The 18,750-nt window shown below is 47.1% G+C and overlaps 3 protein-coding genes across 3 annotated transcripts in view; 2 read left to right on the top strand and 1 right to left on the bottom strand.

Annotated features, from left to right (window-relative positions):
- The first annotated feature begins 689 nt into the window (after positions 1-689).
- On the top strand, positions 690-3,308 carry LOC113977166 (centromere protein S-like). Its single transcript, XM_027703056.1, has 5 exons — positions 690-797; positions 909-1,032; positions 1,460-1,493; positions 2,094-2,160; positions 2,887-3,308. Exons 1-5 carry the CDS (start codon positions 756-758, stop codon positions 3,040-3,042), a joined length of 423 nt encoding a protein of 140 aa, XP_027558857.1. The 5' UTR covers positions 690-755; the 3' UTR covers positions 3,043-3,308.
- A 1,134-nt stretch (positions 3,309-4,442) lies between these two features.
- DFFA (DNA fragmentation factor subunit alpha) lies at positions 4,443-8,383 on the bottom strand. The gene is made up of 6 exons (XM_027703055.1): positions 8,175-8,383; positions 7,350-7,511; positions 7,104-7,234; positions 6,572-6,761; positions 6,053-6,207; positions 4,443-5,376 (listed from the first exon to the last, which is right to left on the bottom strand). Exons 1-6 carry the CDS (start codon positions 8,269-8,271, stop codon positions 5,173-5,175), a joined length of 939 nt encoding a protein of 312 aa, XP_027558856.1. The 5' UTR covers positions 8,272-8,383; the 3' UTR covers positions 4,443-5,172.
- Positions 8,384-8,477: 94 nt separating this feature from the next.
- PEX14 (peroxisomal biogenesis factor 14) overlaps positions 8,478-18,750 on the top strand; it is a 72,061-nt gene continuing 61,788 nt past the window's right edge. The window contains exons 1-2 of the mRNA XM_027703054.1: positions 8,478-8,533; positions 14,280-14,327. Of these exons, the coding sequence (XP_027558855.1) occupies positions 8,498-8,533; positions 14,280-14,327 (84 nt within the window). The 5' untranslated portion in view covers positions 8,478-8,497. The remainder of the gene's footprint in view (positions 8,534-14,279; positions 14,328-18,750) is intronic.

Here is an 18,750-nt window from a genome sequence, read left to right as displayed (position 1 = left end):
GCACAGTAATGCTACACAAGGTCCTAGAGAGGTAAAGGCCTTTTTTTAGGTTGCCATGGTTTATTTGTAACAGGCAATAGTTTAATTCTTACAAGATTTAATTGCTGGGCGTTCACCTGCTCACTGTGAGCTCTCTGTGCTCTCTGTGGGAGGGTGAAGGGTGGGATGGATCATGGAGAAACAGGAACGATATTCCTGTCACCAAACCATTCTCCCTACAGCTGTTATTCCTAGATTTAAGCTCTGGCATAAACCTTTGGCCTGGCTATGTGCTTGTGGTTTTTACCCCAAATCTCCCTGATTCTTTGCCTCTTCTTCCCAGAGGGCAATTAAAAATCCCCACAGTTGGCTCTGTTTTATATCCCCTCCCTGCAATGCTACTGCCAGTCATCTCCAGGACTTCTGAAAACTCACCTGGATGTCTAAACCTTTCGTTTGTCCCTCAGAAGTGTTAGATCTTCCCTCTCAAGTGTTAAATTTTGTGCTGCGCGCTGATTTTTGTAGCAATTTTTTTCTCCATTTATTTCTGCTACTTATTATCGAATATCTCTATACGGCAAAATACGACTTTCAATTTCAATCAACTCTTCTGCAGACCAGGCAGTAATATTTGGGATTTCCGTGAAATAAATGAGTGTCGCGGGTGCCGGTGAGCAGCGGGGTCGCGGTTCCCCTCAGAGCGGCCCCGGGGCGGGGCCCGACATGGCGGCGGCGCGGCCCCGCCCCGCGCGGTGGGCGGGAAACTCTGAGGGGCGATGGCGGCGGCGGGCGGCGAGGAGCGGCTGCTGCTCACACAGGTACCGGGCGGCACCCCGGGGTCGGGGCCCTGAGCCACCGCCTGCAGGCGGCTGTGGTGGCCTAGAGCGGAGCCGGTGTGTCAGTGCCTGCCCCCGCCTTGGTCCCTGCAGAGGCTGAAGGCGGCGGTTCACTACACGATCGGGTGCCTGTGCCAGGAGGTGGGGGAGGACAAAGACATACAGTTCAGCAAACAGAGCATCGCGGCCATCTCGGAGATCACCTTCCGACAGTGCGGTACAGCCTGGGTTACCTGGTGTTACCTGGTGTTACGTGGGTTACCTGGGGTTACCTTACCTGGGGTTACCTGGGCTACCTGATGCTGCCTGGGTTACTCGGGTTGCAGCTCCTGGGTTCAGGAGCCACTGCTGCAGACACGGGGCTTTAAAATAATAGCACCGAACTAGGTGTCACTGGGGCATTCCCATGCATTGTGTTTTCAACAGTACAAGAAATAGCGTTTCTACTTTTCAGACCTGAAAAAAGCATCTGAGTGTGTGTGGAAATATCGTGCCTGTGCAATAGTGGCACCTAATAACCAGCTGTGGTCACCTCTCATAACTGACTTGGATAACCTTGGATACCTTTGTAACAACTTTTGTGTATTATGTATCTCTTTCCACTCAGCATTTTAAAATATGTGTCATCTTTGTGTTTTCTCCAGAAACCTTTGCAAGAGACCTTGAAATGTTTGCAAGGTAGGCACTGATTGTTACAAAGGCTTTCTTCCTTAGTGTTAGCTCCTAGATAACCTTTAAAACACGTCTTGTAATTCAAGGTTTTAAGTGTTCTGTTGTCTGCTTAACTAGTGGCTGTGAAGTTAAGAAATAGATATTCCCTGCAGGTACTTCCTGATCTTGGAAGCTCATTTACGTGGTCCAAGTGATTGTTTAGATTAACGACTGTATATAATTGTCAAATGCATTGATACACAGCGGTAGTGGATGATTTGGGGGTCATAGGTGATTACCAAGCTGGTTTCTCCAAGGAGGTAAGGGAGAGTTTTTAGTTAAAACCCAACACAGTGACCTGGTGACAAGTAAGAGGGAACAGGACAGTGGTGCTTGAAGTTCTGGTTGCTATATTTTCACCCAGGAAGTGTGGGAATTTAGATATACAGAAACAAGCTTGATTAAAACAGTTTTTTGTGCATAGTTAGGGAAAACAGACGGGTGGGATTTGCTCGGTGCATATTAAGCCCTTTTAGTCCCTGAATTCAGTGCTCTCAATGAGATGCTTTATGGCCTCTTACAGACAGTGTTGGCAAACATGTTAAGGGCTGTTTTTGTTTTATGCAGGCATGCAAAACGAAGCACAATCAATACAGAAGATGTGAAGCTTTTGGCTAGAAGGAGCAGTTCTTTGGTGAGATTCACTGTATTTTCTGTCTCACAATATTCTTAAACCAGTTAAGAGCATTCGAATGAAGGTATTGATGATGAAGCAACTGTTGTTTAGGCAATTTCACTGTCTTACTGATGATGAGTGGGCACAAATCCAGTGATTTTTAAATTTTCATCTTACTTCATGACACTGCCTCACTGGGAACACACATCTCATTGCAATTCAGGAGTTGCAGGAGGGTTGCTGATGTTCCAAGTACAGAAGTGCAATAAAACCCACTATACAGACACAGCATCATCAATCCTGGAAATGAATCACTTTGCTTTTTCCTGATGTGTTCCTTTGTTGTAGCCCAGGAATAGCTTGAGTCTGCCTCGAGGAGCTGCGTCTCCTCACATTAACACAGGGATGATCATGGAATCATTGCATTCTCTCTTGTGCTGATCTATGTGAAGTTCAGTGGATTAAACTCACTAATGTTATGACATACCTGTACATGGAACCCTGAAGAAGAAAGCTTCCAATACTGATTTTAATTTTATGTGAGGAGATTTTTTTCCTTTCACATGTGATTTGAAATATGCAACATGAACTTGCCTGAGAAGGCAGAGTAAATGTTTTTTTGGAGTCTGTCTTCTTTCTTGTAGTAAGACTTTGCCCTATGACTTTCTCTTCAACATTTCTCTCTAATTTTGTGTGCATAAATGAAGTTCTTCAGTAGAGGACTGATTAGTTTATTGTTCTCAGCTAAAATATATCACCCAGAAGAGTGATGAGCTTGCATCAAGTAACATGGAGCATAAGGAGAAGAAGAAAAAGAAGTCCAGTGCAGCCAAGGGAGAGAGAACCCCCAGGGAAAAAGAAGCAGCTGTGACTGAAAATGAAGATTCCAACATGTCATGATTTACCTTTCAAGTAACGTCTCAGGTCAGCTTCTCTTAGTATCCTAGAGAAACCAGAATTAGCCTATGTAAGATTCCTCTTGCAGGTTAACACCAGTAAGGAATCTTTAGGTTTTTAGGTGAACACGATGAGTTGGATTTTTATTGTTCCAAAAATGCAAGGTCTGTCAGAATTCAGTAAAGCTTATGCCCAAAATGCCTTAATTGCTCACGAAAGGTATCTGTTACTAAAATTAAACTCCTTTAAATAAAGAGTTTAAAGCAGAACATTCTCACTGAACCATAATAACTCAGTATGTGCAACACCCTCAGTGCTGCTACTTAATTTCTCCAGTAACTGTTTGACTTCCCCCTTGCTTCCAGTTTGGATGCTTTTGCTCAGGCACGTTGAATATTTTGGTTTTGTTTTAACAGCCATATCTCTTACTTGTTGCCTTGACAGTTTAAACATGTTTTGTGCCATTTCCCCCCTGCGACACTGCTGGGGTATGATCTTTACTGTCAGGAATTCCCATTTTCAGGCAGCACTGTGGCTCTGGAGCAGACACTGATCCCCATTGCCCTCTGCCGGGCTGGCAGAGCCTTTACGGAGTGCAAAAGAGTTGTAAAAGAGAATTCAAAAATAATTTGATTCAAAAGAAGCAGATTTAAAGACATCAGTAATTAGACAGAAATAGCCAAGGGAAATGAGAAGGCTGCTCAAGCTGCTGTGTGGGCCAACTTGATCCAGCAAGAATTAGCCTGCCAAGGATAGTCTAAAATATGCATCAAGAGAGGAAAGACTTGAACACTGTTTCTCTTGCTCAGCCCTTGATTCATGAGACAGACTCTTCCTTGAAGTCACTTATTCCTTCCTGCAGGATTCAGCTTAGGACAACTCCTCCAAACCAAGTTTATGATCATCAGCTTCTCATTTTAGTTAGACTGATATATTAAACACTACCCCAGGATAAAGAAGGTACTGGATGACAGAATATTTCTGATTGCACTTGAGCAGTTCTAGGTGTAGCTTTGCTCTGTGTTTGAAAAAAGAGTGCACTTTCTAGACTTGAGTCACTTGGCTATACATGACACAGTGGAAAAAGAGCACTGCTCTTGTGCAGCCTTTCATTCTTGCTCTGTATTTGTGCTTTTAAGCAGGAGTGATAGGGAAAATCCCATGCCTTTTGTAGGCTGTAACTATCCAGTATTGATCAAATAAAATCAGGTGCTGTGGTGCAGAACACGGGAATATCATGAATCCCCACCTCTGTGGGGGAAATTTCACACAATGGTTCTTCAATACCCTCCCTTTCCCCCATCCCAGACTGTTCCACTTTCAGGGGTGAGATTTCTTTTAGAAGAATTCAGCACATTAGTTATAGCAGCTGGTGGAAATATCAAAACTAGCCCAACAGTGAGATAAAAAGCTTTTATTGATATTAGAAGAAAAGACTTTAAGAAATTTAAAAATAAGCCAGTTAATACAAAAGCATCATGATGCTACACTCATGATTAGGAGAATAACACAGCAGGCCAAATACAAGTCTTCTGTCACACAGCCCTACAAAGCAATTATTTCCACCTTTGCTGTGTTTTACCAGTTAGTTTTTACACAGCACCCAAGAAAAAGCTCTGAAGTGAAAGGACTTTGAATTTACTTTAATTGGTAAAATCAGCCTGAGAATTCAAGTTCCTAGATCCCAAGCTGGAGCTCAGAGCCAGGCAGCAGCTGGTTAAACCCTCTGCCCTGTTCACAGCTGTGCCTCAAAGTGTCTCTCAGAGATCTTCCACCCTTTACACTGGAAATGGTGGGGGGACAAGGTAAGCAAACTGCCCAGGGCCTCAGGAGCTGCAGCCACCAGGATCAGATGGAAGCTTCTGGCTCCCAACCATGTTTGCAAAGCTGAACCCTTACATGCTGTGTTTAGCAATACCATTGTTCCAGTATTCTGCAAAACGTCAAAATCCCTTTGGTCACACATGATTTGAATCATCCCAGGAGTCTAAGCCTCAGGACAATGTGCAGATTTCCCTTGTCTATAGCCAGAGCACAGTATGACCTGTGCAAGCTCTGGCTCCCAGGACGTGTCTTTGCTGGTATGGATTCTAATGCAGAAGCAGGAGCTGAGCTGCCAGCAGCAGGGCAGTGTCATTTTTTGCGTTTTGAGCTGGGCCAGTCCCCCCAGGGCAGGGTTTTCTTGCCCTTGGACGTACTCCGCAGGGAATGCAGGGTCTGCACTTGCTGGAGGCGCTTGGAGAGCTCCTGGTCACAGGCTTCCTGCAGAGCTCCAGCCTTCTGCTTGTCCCACCCCAGAGCCGAGGCCAGGGCTGCTCTGTCTTCCTTCAGCACCAGCTGTAGGAAAGCAGATTTCTAAGTCTTTTCCACTGACTCCCCCACCCCGACCCTCTGCCCACATGAACAACAGCAGGAATGAGGCACCTGTTTAGCGCTGGCACTTTGGAACTGAGAATGTTCCCAGCTTTCATCACCTATTCCATGGGCCACTGGATTTCCAGTGTTCTGCCAACGCTCAGAGCTTGAAGCTCTGTTCAGATGTTCAAGGGAACAAACAGCAGCTACTTAGTTTCCACAGCAGGGAAAAGCAACAGTAGCCAGGTCACAGCTTGGAAGAACACCTTCCTATAGTGGTTACAGTTTAGCTGGACTTTCCCAGCTGTGGGTTTGTTTACAGTTTTCAAAAATAACAAGTTGTTCATTTGAGATGTATAACAGAAGTATAGCTAGATGCCTCTGCATACAAAAAACCACCACAGCTGACTATGATTTGTCAGAGACCAAACCCAAGAGTATTTTGTGGCTTTTTGGAGGATGTGAAACACTGTCAGCTGGCTGACACGGAGGGGCTGCAAGCAGGGGGTAGAGATACTGAGGGAGAGAAATAGATTCAATCTCACCACGCTGAGACTGAGATCTACTGACATCAGAGCCTCCAGGAGCAAGGACAGCTTCCCCTACAGCCTCTCTTTCCAGATACCTCCCTGGATATGGTTGTGTCATTCTCACCCACCTCTAGGTCCTGACTGTCCAAGCAGAGCTCTGGAGCAGGTTTCTCCCTCAGAGCAGCAAGGATCTGGTCACTGAGGGCTGTTTTGGCTGGAGTGCCTGTGCTGCTGGTACCTGTGTCAACCACATCCATCTCCTTCCTTGGTGCAGCCTGAGGTTCTGAAAGGGAGCAGAGTCAATATAGTCCCTGACAAACACAGGACAGGAAAAGTGGCCTGGACTGCTTTGATGGTGTGAGATTAATAAAATATGCATCTTATCTAGGTTATCCTCTAACTTAAGAAATCCATAATGCCTATGTGATTTAAGCTTTTCTCCCAGTATTTTACTTTCAGGCATTGTGAGAATTCTCTCACCTGGTCAGAGAATTCTCACACCATATACACTAAACCAGCTCTTGCATCAACCCCACTAACAGCTGCTGAGCAAATGACTCACTCCAGTCCTTCACTCCACCTTATTTATTCCACCAACTATTTCAGGCATCCCTGGGAAGCTCCTCCAGCATCCCAGTGCTCCCTACCTGCTACTTTGCCTAAGACACTGTCTTCAGTTTTCAAGGCCTCCAGGTAGAGCTCCAAGAGCTGCCTTGACTGACGCTCCTCTTCTCTTCTGTCCAGCACCTGCTGCAGGGTGTCCTGCAGCACCTGGGTTTTGGTTTCACTTTGGGCAAGTTCTTCTGCCAGGTCTGAACGTGGCACATCAATCAGCACCTGAAAACAATGCCAGTGCTGAGCAACTCATTCCATGGCACTGAATGCAGTGCTAACAGCGGGGACCAGCCCTCCTGAAACCCAGCGTGGCCCACAAGGTTTCTTGTGAAGCCACCATTCTTTACCAGAAGCCAAAAGGCATCCAGGGACAGTCAGGGTTAAGAGCACACTCCTCAGACACTTGAGTGTTTCCCCTACACAAGAGATTTGACTCTGGCACCAACAGGAAAACAGCAGCAGCTGAATTAAGCCCAAGATCTCATTTACTGATTCTGTTCTCTCCTGAGATGAATGGATGATGGGCAGAGCCAAGGACAGGGATTGGGGGTTTCCCCACTGTACCTGGAGGTCTTCTTCAGACATCAGGATGATATTGGACAGGTCACCCTTCAGCTGCCTGGCCAGCTGCTTCCACTTCTCCGCAGCACTGTCCACTTCATCTGCAGCCCCCGAGAGCCAGGATGTTCCACTGTCTGACACAAGAGTCATCAGCTTCCTGGGTCCCTCCTGATCCACCTGAGACAGCCTAATGTCACCAGGTGTATTCCAGACACCCTCCCCTCCCATGCTCCCTCACCCACAGCCTACCTAAGCTTTTGCCGGACCATTTCTCATCCTTGGCCAGTGCCACAAACTTGGTGTTAGGTGGCAAACACAAGAAGTAATCCTCATCATCCACAATGGTCCCATCTTCTGCCAGCACCAAGGTGATGGGCTCCCTGGCCTTGTCAATGGCCAGAACACCACAAGCTGCACAACAGAAAAAAAACTTTAATTAAATGACAAAAGTGACACAGCACTGCCTTTTAATTACCCCCGGCGCAAGGCACAGGCAACTCTCAGAGACTGAGGCTGGAGCCCAGACCTGTCTCCTCACAGATCTGCACATCAGCTCTTTTTTAGCACAAACACACGTGCCTCCCTCCAGAAATTAACATTAGAATCATGGAATCATCAAGGTTGGAAGAGACCTTTAGGATCATCCAGTCCAACCATCACCCAGCACTGCCACTGTAACCCCTAAACCATCACCCAGTACCAGATCCAGACACGTCCTGAACACCCCCAGCGATGGTGACTCCACCACCTCCCTGGGCAACCTACTCCAATGCCTGACCACCCAATGTTTTCCTAATCTTTAATCCGAATCTCCCCAGTGTCAGTTTAAGGCCATTTCCCCTGGTCCTCACTGCAGGACAGCGGCTGTTTCCCGGTGCAAACCTCGGCACAGGCACCGGGCCGCCCGCGGTCAGTGGAAGCACTTCCCGATGCTCGTTCCCACCTCCCCTCGCATCCTCCGCTGCGAAGCGCCCCCGGAGCCCCGGGGGCTCAGCCCAGCATCGCGGGAGGGTCCGGGATCCCCGGGGCTCCCACTGGGCCCCCCGCACCTTGTCCCGGGACCGCCGGGCTCACCCTTGTCCCGCAGCTCCCGCAGGCAGGACGCGGCTACGCCGTGCTGCTCCGGCCCGTCCCGCCGCCGCACCACGCAGCGCTTCAGCCGCGCCGCCATCGCTTGGCTCCGGGCGATGCTTCCGCAGGCAGGGAAGGCGCTCCTGCCGGGAAGGGCAGGGACACGGCCCGCGTGCCCCGGCTGAGACCGGCCGCTCCCGGCAGCTCACGGCACCCGCGGATGCCCTGCGGGGCGCAGCGATGCGCCGGCGCTCGGCTCGCCGTGCCTGCGGGAGGGGAGGGCGCTGCATCGCGCGCTCGGGGGTGGATTGGGCACGCCTGGGAAGATGGCGGCGGCGGAGCGAGCGGAGCAGCCGGGGCAGGTGAGGGGGGTCTGAGGGGCCGGGCCGGGCCGGGGGCCCTGGGGGGCTTCAAGGGGCTCCGAGGGGCTCCGGACACACCCCCCGGGCACCGCGGGGGCCCTGCTGCACCGAGGATCCCTGCCCTCTGCGAGCGGGGGCTGTGCGGGGCTGGCTGGAGCAGGCCGGGCCCTGGGCACGGGCGCGGTGGCATTGAGGGGCTGTGGATGTGAAAGTCGTAAAGCGTGTGAATAAAGGGAGAAATAAATGCAAACACGGCTGGGAAGAAAGGACGCGGTGTGCCAGGTGGGTACGAAGTGAGGTGGAGCCCTGTGCAGGGCGGAGGGTTGGACTCGATGGTCCTTGTCGGCCCCTTCAAAGTCGGAATGTTCTGGGATTCTGTGAGGAGTCAGACAAAATACTGCCTCTGCCTCGCACCTGCGAGGGAGGGAGGGGGATCCTGGAGCCAGGAGCGTGAAAGGGCAAAACAGTGACAAATGTGCCGTAAGAAACTGGTGTCAGATGTGCTGTCAGACACTGAGCGGGGAGAGCCAAAGAGCAGTGGTTTGAGTGCTCACGAAACACTAAAAGCGTAAGATATTTTTAAACTGGGGCATGAAATGAATGGAGTAGCCAGAGAGGAGAAGGAAAGTGTGATGTAGTAGTATTTGGAATATATTGTTAAAGGTCTCTTCCAGCCTTGATTCCATGGGATAGGTTTGATGTAGGTGTGCCTAGTGTAGGTTCCTGTCACTTGTATTGTGTTGCTGATGATCCAGGGTCACTTGTATTCCATTGCAAACTCAACCCTCCTCAAATTCAGTGACCTCCTGGACCTCTCTCACCTCCCCTGTGTCCCAAACAGGCTCCTGAGAAGTGGTGCCAGGGGAATTTGGGAAAGTTCTTTTGGTGCCCCCAGGAGGGAGGGGAAAGGTCTTGTCTGGCTGTTTGAGCAACTGGGGAGAAAATAGAGCAAAGTCTGCCAGGGACACAGTTTTATGTGCAGTCTCTCAAATCTGCCCAGATTTGGCTAATTCACCATGAACCTCTCTGCTGATCCTTTCATTTTGGACTGAGGGGGCCGAGTTTGTAGGGAACACTGTTAAACTAAACTGAAATGGAAATAAAATTACATAAAGTCCGTGCTCTTGGGTAACCAGCACAGGTCTGGGTTGTGAAAGGCCAAGTTACCAAACTCTCAGGAGGCTGGGCAGCTTTGCATTACCCAGGTGCTTTCATCAGTCCCAGAGTGAGGTGCAGGTGTTCCAGTCCATCCCTCACACCTCCAGGGAATGCTTTCAGAGTGAGGAGACCTGAAAATACTTGGGCAGTCTGCAGGGTTGGCACTTGCTGAGGAAGAAATCTGTTTAACTGGCAGATGTGGTTACCTGAGAAACATTGAGGTTCTCTTGAGCTCAGATATTGTATCCTCCCCTTGCACCCTTTTTTAGCAAACGTTTATTTAGTGTTGCTGTAGCTCAAGAGAAGGCTTGGTGTTTGCAAGTGGAAAAGTCTTGCTTTTTAATGAACCTCAGAAATGTAGCCAGAGAACCCCCTCAGTTTTAAAGTTAAGGACATGAAGGGTCATGGAATGGTTTGGGTCAGAAGGGACCTTAAAGATCACCCAGTTCCAACCCTCTGGAACTGTCCATAGTGAAAAATGGGAATGGTAACTCCCACCTGTTGTGTAACATGGAGAGTTTTTCAGCTATGGGCTGTACAGAGTAAAGTGGAGTTAATGCCTGTGCTGCTCTGTAAGTCAGGAAGAATTTGGGATGAGGAGAACAGCCAGGCTGCAGAGAGACCTGTGCACCACAGAAAGCCCACTCTGTGTGGGCTCCTCTGAGGAGGGAGGGGATCTGGAGGCACCCTGGGTGAAAACGGTCAGTTAACTGGATAACTGCCCTGCTGGATTCTGTCCCAGTTCTTGCAGGAATACTGGATTCTCAGGCAACAACAAGTTCCTTGCACCCCCTTTGGCTCCTGGCCCGACTTCACCAGTGGCAGTTTGTTCCAAGGACAGCTCTGGCTCTGCCGTCCCTCAGGCCTGGAGGCACCGCTGGAGTTCAGCTGCAGGGTCACACACTGACACTGCCCCCTGCACACACAGCCCCAGGAGCAGCTCTGCTCCTACAGGAGCTTCCCTCCCTCCCCCCTGTGCCTGGGAGGGGCAGGGGGGCTGCTCTGAGTGCCCGGGGCTGGGGGTGCCTGCTGAGCACAGATGGCCCCACCACCATCTCCCACTGCTGCACATCCCTCATCCAGAACTCTGGGAACTGCTCAGTGCTCTCAAACTCCGTGGGCTTGGATGGGATTTGAGAGAATCTTGTAGCTCTGGCAGGAAGAAGGGGGTGTGACTGAACCATACATAGCACAGTAGGTGAATTCTCAAGGGGACAATTTAGGAATTAAACAAACCAGTGAAAATCTCTCTGTTAGTCTCACAGAGTGTAAACACCACTCCTTTTACACAACCCTGGCAGTTCTGTCACTGTTATCAAGGCCTGTGGAAAGTTGTCCCCATTGCACACTAAACGTTTAGAGAATCTAATAAAATATTTGCTTTCTGCCACTGGTGATGTTCCTTTATTTATTGCCAGGCTTTCAGCATGAGTGGTGGCACTGCCTTGCTTAACTTGTTTATGTTTGGGTCCCATCATGTTTTCTATTACAAATCGAGTTAGTTTAGATGCTGGAAAGGGAGTGTCAGATGTCTTATGGCTTATTATCTGTTTTACTTGGTTTAATTTTCTCATTCTCATGAATTAATATATTGCCTCAAGCACTGTGGGGACGGGGGGAGCGTTGCAGCTCAAATGAAATCATTTACAGAGATAGAATTATGTTCTAAAGGCAATAAAGATTTCTACCAGGGATTTTAAAATACTTTGTTTTGTTTAGAAATCATCTTCCTTGGGCCTTTAGTAAAAATAAGCGGAAGAAAAGATCCTGTCTCTCTGTTACTGTTCTTTGTAGCAGCAGGATGACGGTGTAGCCTGTGAACAGAATAACTGATTTCTTGGTGAAGTTCTCATGGTTTAGTGGGGAACCAAATCTTGTTTTTCTTGCTAAAGCTTCATATACCCCTTTTGGGTTGAGTCTTCCACGTCGCTGGGTGTTTTCTTTGTGTAAGGAAGTAGTTAAAGCATATTTCAAAGGTGTTGGAAGATGGCTGATTTGTTGCTCCAGAGACTTAATTCCCCAGTTGCATTGTTAGCCAGTGTACAGGTGAATTTTCCTCCCCACTTGGCTGCAGCTCTTGGCTGTTCAGCCTCTGGATTCTGTGCCTGAAAGGATGGTTTCCCTGGTGAGGGTAAGTGGTCTCTGGAGTGGAATGTCCCTCGTTTTCATTAAACACAGGCTGTTGCTGGAAAGGATGGGCTCTTCCCTGACTTGTCCCAGAGCTAACATGTTCCAGAGGGTGACAGTTCCCTGCCTTACAGCACTAGTTCCTTTGCCTTGTGCTTGGAAATCTGGCTGGAAGGGAAATGCAGATCTCACTTTAAGTGTTGGTAGCTTTGGACAACGCAGTCCAAGGACCATAAATGATCCTTGGCACCTTGTCCTGTAGGTGCCACCAGGGAATGTGCCAGCACGTGGCAGAACTGGTGAGCATTTGTCTTCTGGATCAAGACTCTTCCTGTCAATATAATTATCATGCTTTCTCACAGCAACTTGGACTTTGTTTCAGATCCTTCTTTGGGGAATTTCCCAGGTTGGCCAAATTCTGTGTGGGGTGACAGTCCATAAATACTAGAGCAGCTCCTTAGGGCAGGAGCTCTAGTCCTTAGGATGCTGTGGGGATTTTCTGAGGATGTGAATTCAGGAGTGGTTTCTTTCTCTCTTCTATTGTGCCTTTACTGTTTGCACCACACATCTGTAGTTTTTCTCTTTGCAAAGTCAGCTTAAGTAGTTCAAATGCTTTGATTTTTCCTTGAAGCTTGCTACAGAAGAGCACAATACATGTATTCTTAGAAAATTCAGCACTTAATGTAAGTGGCTTGATGGAACAATTCCATGGAAATAGTAGTTTACAGTTATAGGTACTTTTCTGAATTGTTCGAGACAGATTTTATCTGTGCTGCTCTTCCTCTTCTAAGCAGTTCTGACCCTGTGCTCACTGAATTTGAGGAGAATCTTTTCTCTGACTGTGTGTGCTGTGAATCAGGCCCCAATATTTTAGAGTATTGGCCATAGCAAGATATCTGTGTTAGTCGTGGGATTTGGCTGAAGGAATAAAACAGAGCACACACACCAAATAAGTTTATCCACAACCTAAACAGGTTCAGTAGCTTACTAATAAATCATGCAAGCCATATTCTTGTGTTGATTCTCACATTTTCCATATTTTTAGAGGAGTGGATGGATCTTGAGGCTGTTCATCATTTTTCTTTCATCCAGCTGAGACAGATTTGAAAGCAGATGTTCTGTGCATGTAAAGCCAGTGACAGGGAGAAGTGCCCTTTTCTTGCTCTCACTGTGTGACTGCAGGGTGGTGTTGAAGCTGATATTTGCAGTGGTAATGTCAAGTGATCCCAGGGAATCCCTGCCCAGCTGTGAGGTCTGGCTGGGCCCTGGTGATGATCCTTGTCTGGGAGCAGAGGAGTTGCAGGATATTTGAATTTCTGGCACCCTCTTGTGGTAAAAACTTGGTTTTATATATATTTTTTTTGCTGTAATTTGTAGATGGGAAAGAAACCCAAACTTGAAATACTTTGAAGGTTTGGTATATTGAATAAAAGTAATGAATAGAGTCGAAGGTCACTTAAGGACCTTGATGCTGAACTTAATGAATGGGTTCCCTTTTCTCGAACTGGGCCTCAAAAGTTGTCTTCATTACTAATCAAAGTGCATTTTTTCACCATTGAAGTCACAACTATGTGCTACCTCTGCTGAGATAAAACACCTCAGGTGGAGGCAACATGGCTTATACCATCCTAACATCAGGTGGATCCTGTTTGAAAGCAGATTGTTGACCAAGATAAATTTATTTTATGGTAAAACTGAAGTGTCTCTACCTTGTGAGAGCTGATACATTCGAGTTACACAGAGATCAAACTGCTGGGCTTTTTTGGCAATGAAGAGAAGCCCAGAGAGGAGTTCTGTAAAACATGGGACTGTGTGGAAGTGCTGTGCCTGTTCTTGAGAAGTGAGTGAATACAAGCAAAACTGCAGGTGAGCCTGGAGAGTGGAAGCTCTGGAGCTTCAAGTCTAGTCCAGTCTTTGGCTGCCTGTCCTGCTTTAATCAAATGGTTCCTCTTTCCTCCTGTTCACCACTTGTCCTGGTGTGCAAGGTAAAGTGTTCAGCACCTGCACTAAAACTTCATCTCTTAATTATGTGTGGGAAACAGGGATGGTCCTGGTACTGCGACAGTTTGTGAGGTTTAGTTAAGTCATTGTTGTTTTGAAATCTTGATAAGAATAGTGCAGAAAACAAAGGGTGCATTAGTAGATCATGGAAATGGGAGAGGTATTTCAGAATTTGGGTTTGGGTGACCACTGCTTTCATGCCATCTCTCAGGAGTCTCCCTGGCTCTCACTGCTGGCTCCCTCAAATGAGTTCTGCAGATTCTGTGAATTCTCTTGTTTTAAATGGGGACTGTGGAATTAGCATTTTTTTTTCTATGCTTCTGACCTCTCAGCCTTCAGTCCTTCACAGCAGAGACAAGTGTGTCCCCCTAACTCCTGCTCACAGGGCTCCTCCCCGGCAGTGTTTCTCAGGGTGTCCATGGGGTGGCAATGTGAGCTCACTGTTGTGTTTGTGTTCCAGGCTGGCTCCTGCCCTGCCACTGAAAACGCCGCGTCTCGGGAGCCGCTGGTGAGTCCCTCAAGAGGCAATATAGGATTTCCTTATGATAACATAATACACATGAGTTGTTCTCTTTGCTGCATCTTTTTTCATCCGTTGTTTTGCTTTTCTGAGGAGCTGGTGCTTTGTGGAAAAGGTGTAAACTGCTGTAGGTGGCCTTGCTGTTCTCTGAGTTGTGACCCAAAGCCATCACCTCCCATCTGCTGGGGTTAGACACAGCTCAGCTGGGCCACTGTGCTGGCCTTGAGCACAGACTGCCTGTCCTCACTGAGTGCAGTGTGTGCTCTTGTTCAATGCTTATTTAGGAAAGAGTTTGAAGAAAGCCTTGGGCAGCATAATTTAAACTGAATTCTTGGTGCTATTGTCTAATAAAAACCCCTCTGCTGCTCAGAGACCTCATTCACACTGTCTTTATATTCAGAGGCACTCAGAGTGAGCTTAGAAGTGTTTGTCAGCTGGCAGTGCATGTGATCCAATGTTTTTACTCCAGAAGCATTTTGGAAAGGGCTCTGGGATTTTTTGTGTATGATGATAAGTAAGAGAACCCTGTTTTGTTTGCTCTTTTATGGTGACGCAGAGTGGGAATTGAGCCACTAGTCCTGGAGCTGCAGTATGTTGTTTTTTACAACCTTGTTTTTCTTTCTTTCCTTCCTCTTTAGCCACCTATAACTCAGTCAAAACCTTGCCAAAATTCTTAGCCAATGTTATGGTCCTAAATATGTAAATCTCTAACTGAGTTTCTTCTCTGGCTTTCATTTGTTGATCATGGTGAATACAAGGGGCTTGCAGGGAGAACACTGAAATACTCATGGCACTGGCCACATCAAAGTGTTTTTACCATGTAACTCTTACCTGGAGATGGTTTTTAAAGGAGAAAGATGTGAGCAAAGGTTGTGAACTGGGAAGGGTCAGTAAAATGAAAGGGCTGTTTGTGGACTCTGCACTGGCAATCTCTGTGTCTGGTAACACTGTGCCATCCCATAATTGCATGGATATCTGTCTGTGAAATTCCCTGGAGTTGTTATGGGCACTGTGTGCCTTGTGATGGATTTGGTGGTTTGCTTTTGAGGGGTTTGATTATCCCCTCATCCTCCCTTGGGAAGGTCATAGCAGGCAGCAGATCATCACAACCTGTGCTGGTCAACAGCTTGTTCTTTCTCAGGGCAGGTTCTACCATTACCTTTGATTTCATTAATTTCTTACTGTATATGTGACTGCAGAATTGCTCAGAGGAAGCACAAAGCAGTTGTTTGTCTTTCTGTTTGGGTGGATATTCCTACTACATAAAATTATTTGTACACTCAAAGAACTCCAACATTAACTTTACTCTCACCATGGTGAGTCTTACACTTGAGCTAATTAGAGCCCTTTGAAAGGTTGAGGTTTCCTCCTTATTTTTTCGTTAATTGGTTTTTTTTTAAAAATAATAAACTCTCATAGTCTTTGTCACATTTGTTTAGGAGTCATTATTGCTTCCAGCTGCTCCTCTGTGGACGCCTTATTAAATGAGCAGTGCAGCTCTGTGAGCCAGATGACCTGACTTCCACCACCCTGCTGGGGCTTCCCTGTAGCCAGGATTGTGCTCAGTGCCCTCCACACACCCAGGACATCTTGGTCCATAAAACAGACCTGCAGGCACATGGTGCCCTGTCATAAAAGTGTTTATGGAAGCCCCAGAGCAAACTGTGGCAGGAATCCAGCAAATGGGGCTGTGTGGGGAACCCACGTGCTCAGGGATATCATCCCTGGCTTCAGGTTTGGTGTGAAGCAGTTGCAGAGTCCAGAGGAGGGAGAAAAGAGCCTCATGGCCAAATTCTGCTCTGCACCCCCTCACCTGTTTTGGTTTGATTGGTGACAGGGCTGAGACCTGTTTGGAACATACCAGCACACGAGGGTGAGAAAGCAGTAGGGTTAAACCACCTTGCATGGTATCAGCAAATGTTATGGATTAAAGCTGGGTTTGTACTGTATTTCTGATTCCAATGGACACTGTATCCTGCAAGGTGCTAAATACCTTCTGCTCTGTGCTCTGGGGCACTGTCTGCTGCCTACTCTGGACTCCTCCAGGAGAAGCCATGATTCCTGGTTGTTTGCCCAAGGATTTCAGCATTCTGCAAGGTCCTGTAGCAGACAGTCTGACACATCATTCTGTGTCCTGCGGTTGGGTCCTCCAGGATACCTTGTTACAGCCCTACAAACTCCTGTCACATCCCGAACTGCTTTTGTCCCACCCACTTCTGATGTTTTGAACCACCAAAAGGAGATAAGGGACTCCACGTCCATGCCATTAATCCCCTGAGTTATCCAGTGTCCTCACAATAAACCGTGCCACTGAAGAACACTCCCTGGAGAGAGGTCACGGTGTGGGAGCCCCGGCAGCGGGGGATGAGCCGGCGGGGGCTGGGCAGGGCTGTAATTCCTGCGGCAGAGCGGACACTCATTTCCCGGCTGTTGGTCTTGGCCCATTAAAATCTGCCGTGTAGCTCCAGGGTGGGAAGTGTAACCTTGTGTTCCCGGAGTGTCAGCATCTCGCTCTGCTGCTGTTTACAGCCACCTTTGTCACCGTCAGCGCGGGATCAGCTTCTCCTTGAGTCCGGCTTATCGTCCCCGGCTGTTCGGAGCAGCCATCTCTGATAAGCTCTGAACACTTGTGGAATTGGAATAGGTTTGTCTTTTTACAGCCACTCAAAGCAAAGTCCTGGGATGTGCAAAGGATTTAACTACACAGGACAAAACCCCTTTCAGTGAGGTTAAACTGTTGGAGAATCCCCTTTTCTTCTGGAATCTTGATTTCCCTTGTTTCCCCATTGTTTCTAATATCTCTCCTCAGTGTAATTAAGTAATCTTTTTAGCTTGTTTTGTCTCTCCCTAGCAGAGTCTTGTAGCTTTTTAACCAGCCTGTGCTGCTTTTGAGGTGTTTTCAAGAGCTTGAATATGTTTGCTGTTGGCGTTTGCTTTCTGCTGAATCTGCTGCAGCCCAATTTGCAGCTCTGCAGGTTGTACTTGTGAGTGCCTCCAACAGGAGCCTGGATCCTAGGGATAACCTAAGGAAACAGAGGCCTTTCCACATGCTGCTTCTTTGTTTGGGTGGTTTTTTTCCCTGACACAAAACATACTCATTCCCTTGCTGGAAGAAGTACTACTTGTAAATATAACAGTACTGGTTGTGAATGTAAAACTCTCTTAGTTGCTCACTAAGTTCTGAAATCCCTGGATCATGATATGAGGAGCAGGGTATTTTCTTTAGTAGGATAATTTAACTTCTTTTTTTTTTTAGCATGTGCTGTTTCTTTTTCTTGCTGCAGATGAGAGCAGTTAGCTCTGAAATATGGACATTTTATTCCCTTTTTTACGGGCTGTTGAAGGGTACAAGGTAGCAAGAATTACTGCTGCCTCTCTAGCAATTAGTGTAGAGTTTGTTGGAATGTGCTGGAGCCCTTGTGGCTTTTCCCCACCCTTTGTTAAACTGATTTTCAAATATTTAAGGGTCACGATAATGGCCAGAATACTTTTAACACCCCTTTTTGTGCAAACATCAGTAAAGTACACTGCACCAAGTGACAGACAGTAGAATTATTAGATCCTTTCTGTTTTGTTGTCTCATTTTGCACCTTGTCTGATCTGTTAAGCTTTCTCTCAAGTAGACTGTGAGTACAGAGAATTTCATTTAGCTTTCTGAGGAAGGAGCTTTGCAATTGAGATTTTGACTACTTTTAACTGGTGTAATTAGAAGTTGATGGAGCCCAACGCTAACAACAGCATTGTCTTTAACAATGTGAGCAAAACCATGAGTGGGAAGGAGGAGAGACTACAGAGCTGTGCCATGAGATCTGAGAGAGCTTGTCAGGGCTCATGTTTGTTAAGAGTAATCAGAATCTGCTTTTTATGAAAAAATCTTTGGGCAAATTGAGAATCCACGTCCTTCTTCTTATGAAGTAGGAGATGCTCTTTCTGCCCTGTCAAACCCTACAGAACACGAGTTAAGTGAGAATTTTTGGAAGTTTTTCTTTGCCTGAAATTGTTGTTGGAAATGAAGACAGGAATGGTATTTTCACTGAAAAACTCCTACTTTGTTTTCAGAACACATTCTTACTCAAGGAATACCTTGTAATATCCTTATCTTTTGTTTTGAAGATCAGAGTTTCTAGTCCAGATTCGTAGAAAATTGTGATTTTTTTTTTCTTTTTTGGAAGAACTTTTGTTTCCAGAAATGATGTGAGGGACTGGAGTGTGCTGGAGGAAAGCTTCTGCTTTCCTTTTTCTCCACCCTCTATTGTTGGAGACAGGATTTATACCTGTTTACTGTACAAATTTTCCGTCTGCCACAGTGGGTTTGTTCGCAGTGGTGGCTACACTGAACGATTCTCTAAAAGTAAATCTATCCAGAGGGGATTTCCAGACAGCCAGAGTCAGTAGGCAACTAACTTACAGC

Source organism: Neopelma chrysocephalum, unplaced genomic scaffold, assembly GCF_003984885.1.
Source record: "Neopelma chrysocephalum unplaced genomic scaffold, ASM398488v2 Primary Assembly neopelma1_200, whole genome shotgun sequence".
NCBI classification, from domain to species: domain Eukaryota; kingdom Metazoa; phylum Chordata; class Aves; order Passeriformes; family Pipridae; genus Neopelma; species Neopelma chrysocephalum.
The sequence above is the reverse complement of the archived record's forward strand: the minus strand, read 5'-3'. Positions and strand labels throughout refer to the sequence as shown.